Here is a 16,160-nt window from a genome sequence, read left to right on the forward strand (position 1 = left end):
AGAAATTTTAAGACTAGCATCATAATACTTTCAAATGTATGGTAAATATAATAAAATTGCAAAAATAAATAATTTAATTCAAAGAATCGTAATAAACTTATGTGAAAATCTCTTAATTTCATAATTACACTTTACGGTTTCCCCGCAATTAATTTAACAGGCCAAGAAAACGATATTCTATTTTAAAAGTACAGATCTAGAATTATCGACTATTAAATTTTTATTTTACTGATATTAAAGTCATTAATCTTTGGTGTATCTTCTGTGTAACTACTTCTAACTTATACAGGGTGATTGGTAAATGGTTCAAAGCTTAAGCTGTAGCTAGGATTTAAAACCTTTTGAGTTATATTACTCTTGGACAAAATGTAACTATATTTTAAAGGTATTTTTGGGAAAGTACCAGAGTACTTTCCCAAAAATACCTTTAAAATATAGTAGTAGTAGTAGTAACTATATTTTAAAGGTATTTATGGGAAAGTACCAGAGTACTTTCCCAAAAATACCTTTAAAATATAGTTACATTTTGTCCAATTTCTGCAACAGGGTGGAATATTTCAGAAAGTTAAAATTCAACCCAGCAATTATCTATATTATATGAAGTTTTCGTTAAAACCCCTAAAATCACGTAGGTAAAACAAATAGGTTGTCATACTTAATTTGGCTTAAATGATCTAACACTAGTAGCTACAGCTTTGCACCAATCGATTGAAAACCCAGTATAAATATAAATCGGTAAATAATTTTCCATTTTCGGACTCCAAATTATTCGACTGAAGTTGGAAAAGATGCAAGTTTGACACAAATATCGATAGTTTTAAAATAGAATCTCGTGAAGTAATACTAGATCACAGTCTATGTAAATAATACGTATAGATAAACATTTATACCTAATTTACAGGAAACAAATTACCGTCAAAACGACGAAGAGATTAAAATTCTACTTTTGTTTATATTTCTAACATATCCTTTGATTGAACAAAATTATTATTTTAATATAATTGGGAAAATCCAAACGATTATATAACTTCCAGAAAGAATAGAATGCTTAAAAAAAAGCGACCCCGAGCAAAAGCGGGTAGACTTAATAATATGAGAGAAAATACACTATGGTATCTCTATGGTAACTTTTGAGTAATTTAGTAAAAATAAGGCTACATTTAATTGACTATAACCTTAGGAAAGTCACATAACATTTAGAATTGCCATTTCAGTATATTGCTATTTGGTAAAACTAGCTTATAATCTACAAAAAGGTAATTATGTGCTATATTATTTTATTGAAATTAAAATAGTTTTCAAAGATTTTGACTTTAATATTATGTCAATTTAAGTAATCTTTTTCATAATTGAATATTATATTTAGTTGTATAATAATTATTAATCCATCGAAGTAATTAATTCAATAAAATATAAATAAGTTGTAAAGTTACTGTAATTTTGTTCAATCAAATATATAAATAGTTTCACATTAGATGTAACTAGCTAATATAAGTTTCTAATAGTAGAAATGTACAAGTAACTACTAAAACGACTTAGGGCTTGAAGACGACAAGTATTTTTCGAAACATTGACTGACATGCCATATTCAATATAAGACAATTATTCTACACACATACGAATTGGGAAATTTTCATATTTTAGTTCTAGATCCATTCATCTACAGAATTCCAGTAGTTTAGAGATCTACCATGTTATTCATAAAAAAATTAAACCATACTTTAAGCTAAAGCATGTTTTGTCTCGTTCTGTCAAAGGCGAATATTCTAAGTGCGACCGTGACAAAACATACATGAATAACAGGGCTAGACTGGAAGATTTAAATATCAAATATTTCGAAGGAATAATATTAAACAGGTGTTACAAAACACTAAAAAGTAAACACTCACGAAATGGTAAGATATCTCGGTTAGATCTTATGCGAAGTTTCAAGTTAATATTAATACTTCTAAAAAAGACTACTGGCGATTACTTCATACAAATAGCCTGATTCATTTCGCTTGCTGATCAGATAGCCTAAATGTAACAAATTAACAGATAGTGTTAAAATTGTTTCACAAGTGTCGAATAGACCTCGACTCGAATAGACTAGGCCAAATAAATCTAGCTGTTAATTTATCTGTCAGAGAGAACTATTGTGTTAGGATATTTTATCAGAAAGAAACAGATCCTTATTATAGTCGCCAAACTCGGTATTTTGTAACACCCTGAATGTATTCTGATCTAGATCCATTGTCATGTAAATGGCAAATATTACAACGTCGTCGTGGGCCCTGAGTTCCCTAGGTTGTTGGTGAACTAGTCGATCGATTTGGACGGCTTCACTCGGTCCAGCTTCTCGGCTCTTTCTGTGCTGTTCTGGCTATTCCTTTGATTTAATAATAAAATATAATCATTTATTAAAACAGGTTTGAGTCTCAAATAACATCAAACCAAATGCTTAAAATTAAACCATCATAATTTTCATTTATAAATGATAACGGCTCTATAACACCTCCTTGAGGTAACCATTTGGTATTTACATACGTCATCTCGCTTGAGTGTTTTATAAATGCAAAATCATACTAAAATAAAGCGCAGAGTGTCTGTTAAAATTTTAACCGCGATGAAAAGTTTAATTTTAAGATTTGTGTATAGAAATAAATATATCTACTCCACTTGCTTTATTTAAAAAGATATATAATAGTCTTACCAGTTAAAACTCAACCGTCACAACATATGGCAGAGCCTGCCTTTATGCTTCGTCTTGGCTGGCGGATCCACCACCGTGCTGTGATTGGTTGCCTCCGCTGTCACCAGCGTCTGCTTCTTCTCCACTTCTCTCATTTCTTCGCGCGAGCTTGGTGCCGCGTAGAGGGATCTGAAGCAAGCTTCGGTTTTACTTTGATTTCATCTGTTAAGTTTAAGATGAAGAAAATATTTTTTCATTCTTGACAGTCCTCAAGAAAATGTAGGTCTTTTAGTACATAATGTAGTTTAATTTTTTTGTATTTCACTCATATTGCTAGGTTTATTATTTTGTTTATAATAGGAATAATCCATGACTTTTTAATATCTTAAGGAAAGGAAGGTTTTTTTTTGATTTATTTCCCCCTAGTCGCGCTTGGACAGGTGAAAATATTAGTACATTATGTATAACATGACTTGATATTTGAAGTGAAAAATTGCTAGTGAAGGTCCGCTTACCTGGACAGCTTGAACGGTAGGTATCCGGCTACCGGATAACAATTGTATATGCATTTAGTCACGATTCTTCGCGATCGAAGGATATCACCTAATCATTCTTTCAAAACCACCCACCGACCTAGATAGTCTATACTTATATCGATAAGATCTTGAAGGAGTTTCCTGTATCAATTCCGCCTACCTAGAAAGTTTGTTCCTGTTAGAGCGCGAGGCGGGAGTGGAGCCCTTGCCGCGGCGCAGCGAGCTGAAGGAGTGCTTGATGGGCTTCACCAGCGCCGAGCTCTCCGCCGGCCGCGACCAGTTCAGGGTCGTCACCGTCAGCTCCACGTCCTTTATTGGCTCGTTCAGGGCTGCCAATTATATTATTATTATTATCCTGTGATGTTGTCCGACAGGTTTCGGTCATAGCGACAATTTTAATACATATTGTTGTTTTAAAGGTAGTACGCTTCGACCTAGGTGCACTTAAAATAAAACGTTAGTTTAGTGAGTTTCATATATTCAATAAATTTACGGCCGTATTAGGTCTCGTAGAAAAAAATCTTTGTCTTTCATTTGAGCGCTTTCTGTGTTTATTTCTTAAGACGAGGGTTCGTCAATTGCTACTTTGATTCGCACGGTTTTGGACTTTCTGGTTATCAGACCATTCATTGGCACGCATATATTTGAGATCAAGCAAGCAGTTCGCATTTACCACATAAATAATATTTGAACCGTACGTAATTTGAAAATGAAGCCGTCCAAACTTCCTCTAACGTCCACTTCTCGAGTATAAGTTAAAATACTATAACACTCACCAGTAAACTCTTCAATGGGTTTATCGATTGTGTCATGGTCTATCCAAGTCAGCCCCATCTCGACCTTCTCAGCCAAGTCCTGCCATTTCTGTCTGTTCTCCGCCGTCCCCGTGTACAGGGGCAGGATCCAGGGGAAGGTGTCGGAGAGCACCTTGTATAGGGGAAGGCAGATTGTGTCGATGAAGTTCACTTGCATTTGGGGGAGCTCGTCTTTTTTCTCTCTGAAAGGGAATTTCTTTGTGAATTTTGAGCATAAGTATAGATATGTTTTCTTGCTATCGTTAATCTCCTCTACTTAGTTAACCATGTTTCGATTTCATATGTGGGGAACTGCCTCAGAAGTTTCCTCCAAAACATCTGTTAGAGATAACAGACCTATGAGAAGTATAAAAAAATAGAAGCTTTGCTCTAATTATGGTTCCAAGTTTTCACAAGAGACTACAACATTCTTTCGTAATTATCTTTAAAATGATAATAAATAAATAACATACCTATCCATCATAGCAATGGGCTGCTGGTTGAGCTGCAATTTCTCCAAGTCTCCCTGATCGAAGAACTCGTCCGCGACCAGCTTGGCCACCTTGTGCTGGATCTCCCACGGCTTCGCGATCGCCGACACGTCGCACGCCGTCATCATCATGCCACATAGCACTGCCACATATACATTAAATCTTAAAAGAAAAAACTTTTTTCAACAATATTGAAAAGAAAAGGTTTTATTCTATATCGATCACCGATATACAAACATTATATCGGTGCCATATCTATAGTAATAACAAGTACATGGAGTACCTACTAATTCCATGAGTACCTAATACTGGTTTCCATCGCCCATCTGAATCTATGGTTTCCATGGTGGTTAAAAAGCGAAATAAAAACAGAATATTACAGCTTGTTTTCCTGCGCAGATTATAAAGTCAATCGAGTAAAAAGGCTGTTTAAAATTGAGTATTTTTTTTCTTTTGTTATGTTGCTGTTTCTGGCACCACCTGGCTATCTCTGTTTGGTTTAATGGTAGACTGGTAGAGAATGCCATATGGCGTTAAGTCCACCTTTTGTACATTTTTGTGCAATGAATAAATCAATAAAAGTGCTATAAACTGGAGATTCTTCCCATAGGCAATTGGCTAAGAACCTGTCACAGAAAATGAAAAAGTTAATGCAAAGTCAATTATTTAACATCGAAAATTCAAGACGGATCATACTCACATTCTTTTTTCTCTGAACTCTGCCAATCGAATTCTCCATTGTCTACGAGTTTGATGAAGTTATCCTTCTTCTTGAAGTACATGGCCAGGTCGGTCGACAGGATGGCTGTCTCAACTACCCGCATTACTGTTTTGTAGTCGCAGGGAGATAGCGCCTGGAACGAAACATTTTGATCATCAATTAACTATTAATAAAAATGTTATTTATTATTATAAAAAAACACATCGCACGCTGTGAGTTAAATTTGCTAGACAAAGACATAATAAATACTTAAGTACACTAATTAAACTATATTATACAAAATTACAATATTAGGCAAATGAGCAAGCAAGGCGGCGTATGAGTAACAAAACTACAAGTTTGTAGTAAGTTTTTGCTGACTGGAAAGAAAACAGATGTTTTCTTTTATGAAAAATACTTTGACAGAAAAACAATCACAAAAAAAATTAAACAGTTTCTGATAATTATCCGTTTTTTATGCCCGAATGCCATCTGGCTAATTAACGGTTATATAAAGGTTTAAAAAGCGGGTTTATAATCTAAATATTCCTTTTAAAAAATTACCTGGAATATATTATTACTTTCGCTGTTCAATATCATGACACACTGGTCGAAATGGTGATGTTCCATCGTCGATGTTGTGTACAATATCGCCAAAGGGCTCTCAGTTTTCGTCTGGAAAGCGTTGTTCGTTCCCCTGTGGTCTAGATCGTGGCATAGACAAGCGACCAGTAGACCAAGGATCTCCAAATCGGCCATAAACCGCTCCATTTTGCCGGTTTTCAACATGGCGAACATAGTTTGTGCTACGTTCAGTGCGTGCCTCCAATTGTGGTATTTCACTGGGCGATAGTTCTTCTTTACGCTTAATATCCATCGGCATAAGACCTGAAATCGTATATTCAGATGAGTATAATTAGGTACGTAACCGTTTTCATTGAAAGTGCTAATATTATAACTAAGTACTACATACAAAAATGTAACTCAACATTTTGTACATAGTGTTTGGAATATCACTTTACACTTTTGATAATTTTGGACAAATAAATAATTGGATTTTTAACTTTTTATAGAATAATTTTTAATTTAAATTGATCTTAATACGAGATTGTACTTCTATACTACAAATTTTATGTATACTATGTAAATTTTACTTACATCATACGGTATATGGAATTTCTCAACGAGGTTACACTGAAGGAACATTCTTAAAGTCGCCCTACACGTGTCTTCATCGGAGAGCTCCAAGTCTAAAATTGATAAAAAACAATATTTAAGCTAATCCGTTTAAATCAAATCCATTTTTGCTACCAAATTATACTTGGTTAAAAAAATAGGAAATTAAAACCAGTGGCTCGTACCCGGCAAGATTGCGTTCATTGAAAAGTGAGCTTTAAAGCGTACTCTTAAGACATACTTTACAGCGACAAAAGAGCTGGCTGACAGAGAGTACTCCGTGTTATTGTTCCGAGTTATTGTCAATATAAAGTATGTCTACAGTGGACGGTTTAAAGGTAATTTTTCATTGAACAAAATTATGTCAACACATAAACATACCATGGAACTGGAAGCTGTAGAGGTTGTATGTCTCTGCTGAAGGTATGACGTCACGACACAGTTTGTCAGTGTCCTCGCTCGTTGCTGTGGCGTGGTATGACAGACACTCTAGCGCCACCTAGTGGGGAATTGTTGCTTTATTTATTGAATACAATATGTAAGTATGATGTTACAAAAACAAAATACTTGAAATGGCTCCTCGGCGAACTAAGATATCCATGCGATTTTTTTTTACATTAAAGAAAAAACTCGAAATGTAGGTACTCGTTTGGTGAATTGTTTGTCGACATTGTGGATCTGGTAAAATATATTAAATTCGTTGCCATATCAATTTGATGAAGTGACTGAATGCAAACCTAAGAAAGAAATATCGGACGACCTGCAATAGAAGTAATGAATGACCGTACATTTGCTGTACGCGAAGAGGGGCAACAATGGGCAGAAAAACGCTCAAATGAACGAATGATGATACATTTATCATTCGTTCATTTCAGCCTAAGTAAGTACTAAGTACTAAGTAAGTATATCATCAAACCTTCTGTTTGGCCATAAGTTTGCAGGCATTTTCATACATCTGCGTGTTGTGGATGCCCAGACCGCAGAAGATGGCGAATGCTTCGAATATCGAAACGTCACCCTCTGTGAATTGAGAGCCATTTTCCTGCAACAAAACAATGATAAATTTATAAAATATAACTGGCGGCCCGCCCTGGCATCGCTTGGGTGAAACTGTAATAAAAAAGTAGCCTATGTCACTCACGAAGGTTTCGTTTATCTCTGTGCCAAATTTCATCAAAATCGGTCAAGTAGATTTTGAATTTATTCATTGCAAACAAAAATAGATTTTTTTTCTCTTTCTACTATTAGGTATGGATAGATATTTTAAAAGTGTGATGCATGAAATGACAAACGTATTAAGTTTTGAAAATGAAAACTTATTGCCCACGCAAGTTCTGAAAGGTGATAAGTAATATTTTATTAATTTACTATTAGCTATTCCCGGCTTCGCTCGAGTAAAACCATAAAACAATATACACCAAACCCTTCCTCAGAAAACATACTATCTACCTATTGGTGATTTCCTAAGGAAGGTTACAGAAGAGTTCATACTCACAGACGTCTTTTTATATATAATAGAGATATGTAAGTATTACAATTACCTTATTGATGAGCTGTGCCACGCCAATAACGTCCTTATTCGCATTGACAATAGGCATACACAGCATGGTCCGGACGTTCACTGCGTCATCGTTGATAGGATCAGCACTCTCCATATTATTCTCCCTTCTCCATTCATCCACGTTCGATATGTTGAGGGCTTTGTTGGATTGGGCTACCTGAATGTGGATGGAATATCAAATTATAATTTCAAAAAGGTCACTCACGTAAATCATAGCTATAGTTATATCGACTATAGTTTCGATTTCGATTTATAAGAAAAGTGCGATTCGACCCGCGCCGTTACCAGATCGCCAGTGATCATATAAATTTATATTTTCTCTCGTTAGTGAATACTAAATAATACTAAAACATAATGAATATTATGTTATCGTTATAAAAATCAATAACAGATGAAGAACTTAGTACAGTAGCGTTACACAACATACTCTTATACAACAACACTCTTAAGTTTAGGCAATAGAGGCCAGATTAGGCTAGATTTCATTTCTGGGCATAAGCTTGACTGCTTGCCTCTGAGTTCGAAGAGTGTTGCACTGGGTCAGGGCAGTATGAACTTTACCTTCAAGGCAATAGAGGCGAGAGTAGACTTGATGTCGTGTCTGGGCGTGAGCGTGGTCTTGGACTGCTTGGCTGCGAGCTCGAAGAGGGTGTTGAAGCGGGTCGGCGCGGGGGGAGGTAACGCTGGGATCGTCGATAGGTTGGTGCCTGGACGCTGCAGGATGCGTTCCAAGTGGCTCTGGAATTTGGTAGAATAATACGCATGACAGTATTTTTCAGTAATAAATGGCAAAAAATACATGCCCTGAATATCGTAGGTGGGTTTATGGCATACATTAGTAGCAGTAGTTTTGTTGATAGGTATATAGTTTGATTAAACGCCATTTCCACTGTATTCCCAAAACATCAGGATCAAATGCAAAAGGTTGGCTCGCACCGGACTTTTTTAGGAATAAACTAGGAGTATACCGATCGTTAACTCCTTGCCTGAAATTTTGTATTTCTATTTCTTACATTTGTTGTTTTACTATACACTAAATTTAAAATTTGTTTAATTAACATAAGTAGTAGCTATATTTTGGATGAAAACTACAATTTATGTTATGGGATATAACAAAACATGCCGATTCAAAACATACTATCCACAATGAAGACACTACAGCGATAATACTTCAGCTTTTACCTGGCGTCAATCTCTAAGTATCTTCGTGAACATTCATTGCAATAGAAAATTGTGGCGCTCTTCAAATATCTAGCTACAGTTCTTTTCGTGAGCCGAGTCTCAAATAGTTGAATTATTTCGATACCGTGTTGCATGATTATTATCATTGTTAGTGTGGTTAAGAGTAACTAAGTACTAAGCTTACCGATTCACAATGATCTGTGTCCAAAATAAAGACGGCACAGCGATCACATTTCAGCAACTCCCTGGCTTCTGTCATGATCTTCGTGACCAAACATTCCAAATTGCTCTGTTCTTCGAAGATACTCCTGGCCAGAGCCAGCAATATTTGGTTCCTCTTGTACTCGAGAACGGAGGACTCAAACAGTTGGGCGTTTTGGATCCCGATCCCGCAGAATGTGAGGTATCGCCGGAACACTTCCACGTCGTGTGGAGAAAATTCTTTGGAACCTTCGAAAAAAGATGCATAATGGAACTTTGGATGCTCTCATGTCTTGTATTGTTTATTGCAAATCGGTGATTAATTTTGAGGGTATTTAGTTATAAATCATTGTTTCTAAAATATTAGAAGTTTATACAATCTCGATCTCGAAAGCGATATTATTGTGACCTGAATATTCATCAAGAAAAAGGATTGGGAACTATTGTAGAAAATAAATATAGACTGGAGTGCATTGCTGGACGTAGACTATAGACCAGTAATAATGGAATGACAAATAAATATAAGCAAACTTCACATATATCTATACTATACTGTTGAGGCGTTTAGAAATAATTGTGGAATAAAGGATCTTGGACAGAAAACCTCATGAATAAAAAACTTGAATTTTTTACCATCAGTCTTATTAATAATCTGCGCCACACCAACCACATCACCCTCGTAGTTACATATAGGCATACATAGTATAAGTTCCGTCTTGTAGCCTGTTCGAGCGTCGATTTCCTTATTGAACCTGAAAATTGTAAAGATAATGAATATTCAGGTTTTATTGATTATTACAGGAAGGAAAGGGCCAAGATCTTCATTAAACAAGTTAAAACAATTCTGTGGATGGATTTAGTTAGAATAAATCAATCATCAATTCATTTCAATATTAATCTGAAGTCATTTTCAGCATAAGGTTTAGATAAATTGTTAAGGTCATTCCATTTCTTTATAAAAAGTTAAATCCTGTTCGACAAATGATAAATAAAAGATAATCTGTGATTTCTTGTTAATGATGTTATTATATTTACCGTAACGATGTGTCTTATAGTATTTACCATTATACTATGCACCAAAGTTTGGTTAGTGTGTCTGTGGCCATAGATGGCTCAACTCACTATATTTTCCTAGGTTTCTTCTCAACAATTCTAGTGCAAATCCAACAAGGAGATGGGTTTGCGCCGGACTGTTTGGGAAGAAATTGGACGTGAACACGTCTTTGATTAGCTAATGACTATAGCATTTCTACTTACCTTTCATCAGCATACGCATTCTTGATGTTAATGGGGTTCTTCGTCTGTGCCGCCAACCCTGCCACGCCTCTTCCAAACGGGATCTTGATCTCCTGTGATCGTGCTGTTTTTAATGCTTCAGTCAGTTCTGAAAACAAAGCATGATAGGTATAGTTAGTTATCATACGCTTTGCGCTCATGTATGTTTGAATAAGTAGTTATAACTTATGTTTGTTCACAATAAACAGTTAATCTATAATATTAGGTACATACTCTCGGTCGAATAGATATAATATTCATTTAAAAGCTCAAATAAACAATTATTTCAAAAGATTAGATAATAGACACACCAAGTCATAAAAGACAATCATGTGTAAATATAATTCACTTGAGATAATAAATGAGATCGTTCGAATCATGCACAGACAACCGTTTTGGCTAACTTGAGATACAATTCTTACACCATATCTCCTAATAACTCTAATATCTCGTATACAATAAAAAACTACATATCAAAGAAAATGTTTAACGTTGCCGATTTGTTTGGTAATTTTGATTAACTACCAGTTTACAATCAAATGCATCAGATATAAATGCAATCTATGAAATTTAAAAATATCAAGAATATTTTTTTTTAATAAAAAATAATATTTTAGATACGTACATTGTATAAACATAAGATAGTATCTAAAATATTATTTAATAAAAAATAATATTTTAGATACGTACATTGTATAAACATAAGATAGTATCTAAAATATTATTTAATAAAAAATAATATTTTAGATACGTACATTGTAGAAACGTTCGTCTTAAAAGAGATCTTGTTGCATTAAACTGTGGGGGAGTTCCCTTGTTGGGACTCGATGAACTCTTGTGGAAAATAGGACAAATGAAAATAGACGAATATTAACTTAATATGTTTGATATACGCATAGGTGACAATAGAATCACAGTAGTGTCGTACCTACTTACGTAGTTGCAATTTTCCTGAACGATGACAAGGCATTATTTTATGTAGATGTGAGATGAAAGCTTGTAAAAACTACTTATGTTATTACTTGTAACTATTTCTATATAACATCCTTGTCTATTTGTTACGTCAGCAAGAACATAGTGATCTCATACCGACTACACTCCCCTGTTATTACTCTGTAAAACGGTACCATAAATCGATGTAGTTCGCAAAGCATAGATTTATGTGCCTTCCTATTTTCGCCGTGTTTGCCTTCCCGTGGCGAGGGCGTGTTTGTGAAGATAGCATAGACGTCCATGAGGAAATACCGAATCTGTTTGCGAAGTTTGCTACTATGCACGGCGGGTTTTATTTTTATACTAGTTTTCGAGTTGTCTACACTGTACTTAGGTTTTTTAAGTATTATTATGTAATCAATCATACCATGTAATTTTTACGATTTTTTAGCAATGTAAATAGAAATACGACTTTTTGGGAAATCACTTTCGTGGTAAGTGGTCAATAAATGGTTTACTTTAGAATGTTTTGAGCTAATTGATTTATTTTTAACAAAATTACTGTTCATATTATTTACATGTATAGGGCTTGTAAGAAAAAATCTGAGTGTAAACTTTTAAGGTTAAAAGAATTCCAAAAGAGATCTAAACGATCCCCTCAGACACAGTACTCGGGTGATCGGGACGGGCCCCAATCACCTTACGACTTTCTGAAGTTAGTGGTGCCTTTCGCCTAACAACAGGATAGATAGAATAAACTTTATTCACCATTATTTTGTTATTTTTATCACCAATTAACAGTATAGTTAATAAAAAAGATACGATGTGTAGTAGGTACCTATCGATAGGTATGTATTTTGGATACTTGACAAACTCAAAACTCAAACTCAAATATCTTTATTGCAGTGACTGTATAGTGTAAGGTATAGATGTACACGTACAATACAATAGTTTCAACAGTTTACCCTTACAGGCGTGCAATATTAGCGTTAAGTTACACTTATAACACATACTATGTTCTACAAATGGGTACGTACAGTACTTACATAATCAGCACTCGGATCACAATCATAACCTGTTTTGATATACCTTTTGACTATGTATATTATGTACTTTTATATATTATTAGAAAAAAATTGTAAGAAACAATAATGGTAAGCCATTCTGGCATGATAGGAGCAACACTGTTCAAATGAGTTTCTTTCGGCATTTCTTCTCATCTTAGTTTGTAGCTTGTGAGAATTAACTATAAATATAAAAATTGACGAGAAAAAGTGCCTGTGAAGGTCTATTTTCTAAATAAATGATTTGAATTTGAATGATTTGAAAATTAAATTTTTTGTACAACTTATAAGTAATTTGTCTTATTTGCACACGACAATAAATATAAGATGGAAAATAGGTGCAAACTCAGCAAAAATATGGATGTGGATAACGAATTTAAAAAAAAAATTAAAGGTAAATGAACCTTCCTGTGGGTGTGACAGTGAAATGACAGGTTATTGGAACAAGCCGTAATAATGTTTGCTATCGCTCTAATTAAAAGCCCTACAATTTGGGCAAAGTAAACGTTAACCTAACACTATTTGATGAAAAATGGATGGAATATTTCTAAAGTACATGAAATCGATTTCTTAAAAAAGAAATAGGTATTAGGTACTGATAAAATACATTAAGTAGGTGTTATTAGTGTACTAAGTTTGAACTGTTCTATTTCTATTTTTATTACTACGTAATAAAAAAAAATATGTGACTTCCATTTCTCTATATTCTGCTTGAGTGAATGTTTCTTCACGATATTTTCCTTCATCGGGAGTACCTAATGGTCTGAAACTACCATACATTAGTCAGATACTATGATAGAACTAAAGAACTAAAGAACATTATGTGTAGGATTCGAACCTGGGATCTTTCAACTGCAGGTGTCCCGTGATTGTAGATAAACTTCAAAAGTGTGTAATTAGGTATTAGCTGTTGCCCGAAGCAAGCTCCGCCCGTTGTTCCTATCTAGCTATATCTCTAACTACCTTATCTCCACTCCAGAAATCACCTCAATCTAATGTTCAGTTTTGACGTGAATGTGAAAGATATTATTTGTTAAAAAAAATCGCAACGAATTCGAATGTTCAATATTGATGAAGCGTCGTCAATGTTGAACATTCGAAATATCCACAACAATCTTGGTCAAAAAATAAATGTTATTAAATAAATTTGTCTTTGTTATTTATTCATAAATAACAATATTTTAATAGCCTCAAAAATATAACACGATCAAAATAAAATGGTATTCTTAAAACGCAAGCACCATTCATTACCATAATTCGGTCGTTTGCCGTGATTTTCATGACTTATTCATTGTGTATGAGAGACAACTACGTTATAATGACTCCATTCAATCGGCCATTCAATTGTGACACAATGTGTCATCAAAGCGACCGTAAAAGAAGACCACACGCGTATTTGTAAATCTCTATTAGATTGAGTGACAAAAGTAATGACAACTGTGGATTCTTCGCAGCAGTGATATAATCTCATGTTTGCCAAGAATTTAAAATTTGAATTTTTAAGCTATGTACGGAGGCAACCTCGAATTGAAGCACGCACGAATCACATATTCGCCTCCAGCCCTCCGGAACGATCGGTCTGTTGCCTCCATAAGTCTACTTATCCAATCACGCTACTTTCCCGTTCGGGGTACTTTTTCAAACGGTCTATTTTCCAGTTATTAATTTTTCAATATACCCTAACGATGCGGCCTCACGTTGTCGTGTGACAGGTGAGGTGGTATATAAATGGTGCACCATGCAACGAGGCTGTGACACTGCGAAAAAATTCGATAGTGAAAAGTGAATTGAAAACGCGCACTACGGCTTACAGTCCAGAGTTAATGTGGCCATGTTATACCTGTGTGTCGGGTGACGTCGAACAATTTCGCTTGCAGGTATCTGTTCGGAGGCATTCCTTTGGCAAGGAACAAACTCCCGCGGTCTGCTGATGTTAGGGTGCACACGTTTACCAGAATCTGGAAAAAAACATTGCACATATAAATAAAGTAAGAAGGTGTTAATGACAAATTTAATAATGACGAATGAATTTGATAATGACGTAATAATAGAGAGAAATAGAGTAAACTAGCCCGTCCCGGCTTCGCTCGGGTAAAACCATAATAAATTATACATCTAAACCTTCTTGCTTTACTATTGCCTATCTATTAAAAAATTTGCATCAATATCAGTTGCGTAGTTTTAAAGATCTAAGCATATATTGGGACAAACAGACAGCGAGAGGCGTCTTTATTTTGTACTATGTAGTGATTTTGTACTATATAGTTGTGATCTGTCTCAATTCCACTGATTGAAAAAGTATGCAAGACATACTGTGTGTTACTATCGTGTCGCAAATTACTAAATAAAAAACATCTAATTCAAAATCTTTGTTAGCATTGGACTTAACATCACTTGATGATGTAAAATAAGTAAGTTAATTCTGACTGCCAAAGCGAAGGTGAAGGAGAATCGACGCATAAAATTCAGCCTAACATTTTATTAACGTTCGATATTCATAACTATGACAGTATAATGTTATTAAATTTCGAGCTTGAAATTTACTTGAACCAAATTTATATGTAGGTATATGTAAATTCTTGTAAATTACAGAAAAGTATTTATGCCTCGAGAAAATAGATTCTTCTGGGAAAATTTACCTACTCGTAAGCTACAAACTTAACATTTTGTGCCCACGCAAAACACGAATAGCTACATTACCGTACTTATTTCCCTACACCTACGTGAAACGCAATCTATACTATTATTATAAAGAGGTAAGCGTTTGTGAGTTTGTATTTTTGAGGCGGGTAATTTCCGAAACTACCGAACCGATAACAAATTTTTTTTAAGCATTAGAAAGGTAATTATCCATGATTGCTATAGGCTATATTTTATCACAAAATTCCCACGGGAGCGAAGCCCCGGGCAACATCTAGTTCCTTATAATCTTGTACATAACATTACCGTCATGTATGTACCTGGGTACATACATGACGGTACGAATGACGACGGAATTTTATTATTTTCTCTATGTTGTTTCACTGTTGGACAAAAGTGTCCCAAATCTCCTTTCACTTTCTTTTTCTAAGCAATGCTCGATGATCTTTCTAGATGAAAAGAGAGATATAGACTTAAAATGGAACGGATACAAAGGTCTGAGTGTAGTACCTACTTAAAGCCATTTACGTCAAAGTCTAGAAATGTCAAAGTACCGGATCTGAACACTTTCGGATCACGCTTAGCAAAATGATTTAAGTCAGTTTTATGAGACACTTAACCCATCGCTGACCAAGGTAGTTCTTTTACGATTTAAAATTACCACCAAAGTTTTATTTATCTGCGATTAAGACTTAGCATCGCGAAAGACATTGCGGTAAGAAAGAGATGGAGGATGGAGTTCTTATTTTATGACCGGCCGCCTGTCTGAGATCAAACCTCTTTGGGGTGCTGTTGTTGTATATCACCTGCCAATTCTATGTGGCCCTTAGTCGCCTCGTATGACATCCAAGATAGAATATGGAGTGTTCCTATTCTAGGGAGGAACTACATACCAATGTTCTATTCACCGTAAGTGCATTCGTCCACGATCTGAGT

At 34.9% G+C, this 16,160-nt stretch overlaps 1 protein-coding gene across 2 annotated transcripts in view; it reads right to left on the bottom strand.

Annotated features, from left to right (window-relative positions):
- Nucleotides 1-516: 516 nt before the first annotated feature.
- Nucleotides 517-16,160, bottom strand: part of LOC128680630 (cGMP-specific 3',5'-cyclic phosphodiesterase-like) — a 67,474-nt gene continuing 51,830 nt past the window's right edge. Inside the window, exons 4-19 of one of the 2 annotated variants that reach the window (XM_053763904.2) lie at nucleotides 14,425-14,542; nucleotides 10,570-10,696; nucleotides 9,946-10,064; nucleotides 9,296-9,561; nucleotides 8,491-8,667; nucleotides 7,910-8,086; nucleotides 7,285-7,410; nucleotides 6,750-6,867; nucleotides 6,351-6,442; nucleotides 5,757-6,080; nucleotides 5,193-5,346; nucleotides 4,475-4,634; nucleotides 3,984-4,204; nucleotides 3,368-3,536; nucleotides 2,693-2,860; nucleotides 517-2,368 (exon numbers count right to left, since the gene is read on the bottom strand). In XM_053763904.2, coding sequence (XP_053619879.1) covers nucleotides 2,710-2,860; nucleotides 3,368-3,536; nucleotides 3,984-4,204; nucleotides 4,475-4,634; nucleotides 5,193-5,346; nucleotides 5,757-6,080; nucleotides 6,351-6,442; nucleotides 6,750-6,867; nucleotides 7,285-7,410; nucleotides 7,910-8,086; nucleotides 8,491-8,667; nucleotides 9,296-9,561; nucleotides 9,946-10,064; nucleotides 10,570-10,696; nucleotides 14,425-14,542 — 2,499 coding nt within the window. In that variant the 3' untranslated portion in view covers nucleotides 517-2,368; nucleotides 2,693-2,709. Of the gene's footprint in view, nucleotides 2,369-2,692; nucleotides 2,871-3,367; nucleotides 3,537-3,983; nucleotides 4,205-4,474; nucleotides 4,635-5,192; nucleotides 5,347-5,756; nucleotides 6,081-6,350; nucleotides 6,443-6,749; nucleotides 6,868-7,284; nucleotides 7,411-7,909; nucleotides 8,087-8,490; nucleotides 8,668-9,295; nucleotides 9,562-9,945; nucleotides 10,065-10,569; nucleotides 10,697-14,424; nucleotides 14,543-16,160 lie in introns of both variants that reach the window. The other variant, XM_053763905.2, reaches the window with a different exon arrangement.

Source organism: Plodia interpunctella, chromosome 24, assembly GCF_027563975.2.
Source record: "Plodia interpunctella isolate USDA-ARS_2022_Savannah chromosome 24, ilPloInte3.2, whole genome shotgun sequence".
Classification (NCBI taxonomy): domain Eukaryota; kingdom Metazoa; phylum Arthropoda; class Insecta; order Lepidoptera; family Pyralidae; genus Plodia; species Plodia interpunctella.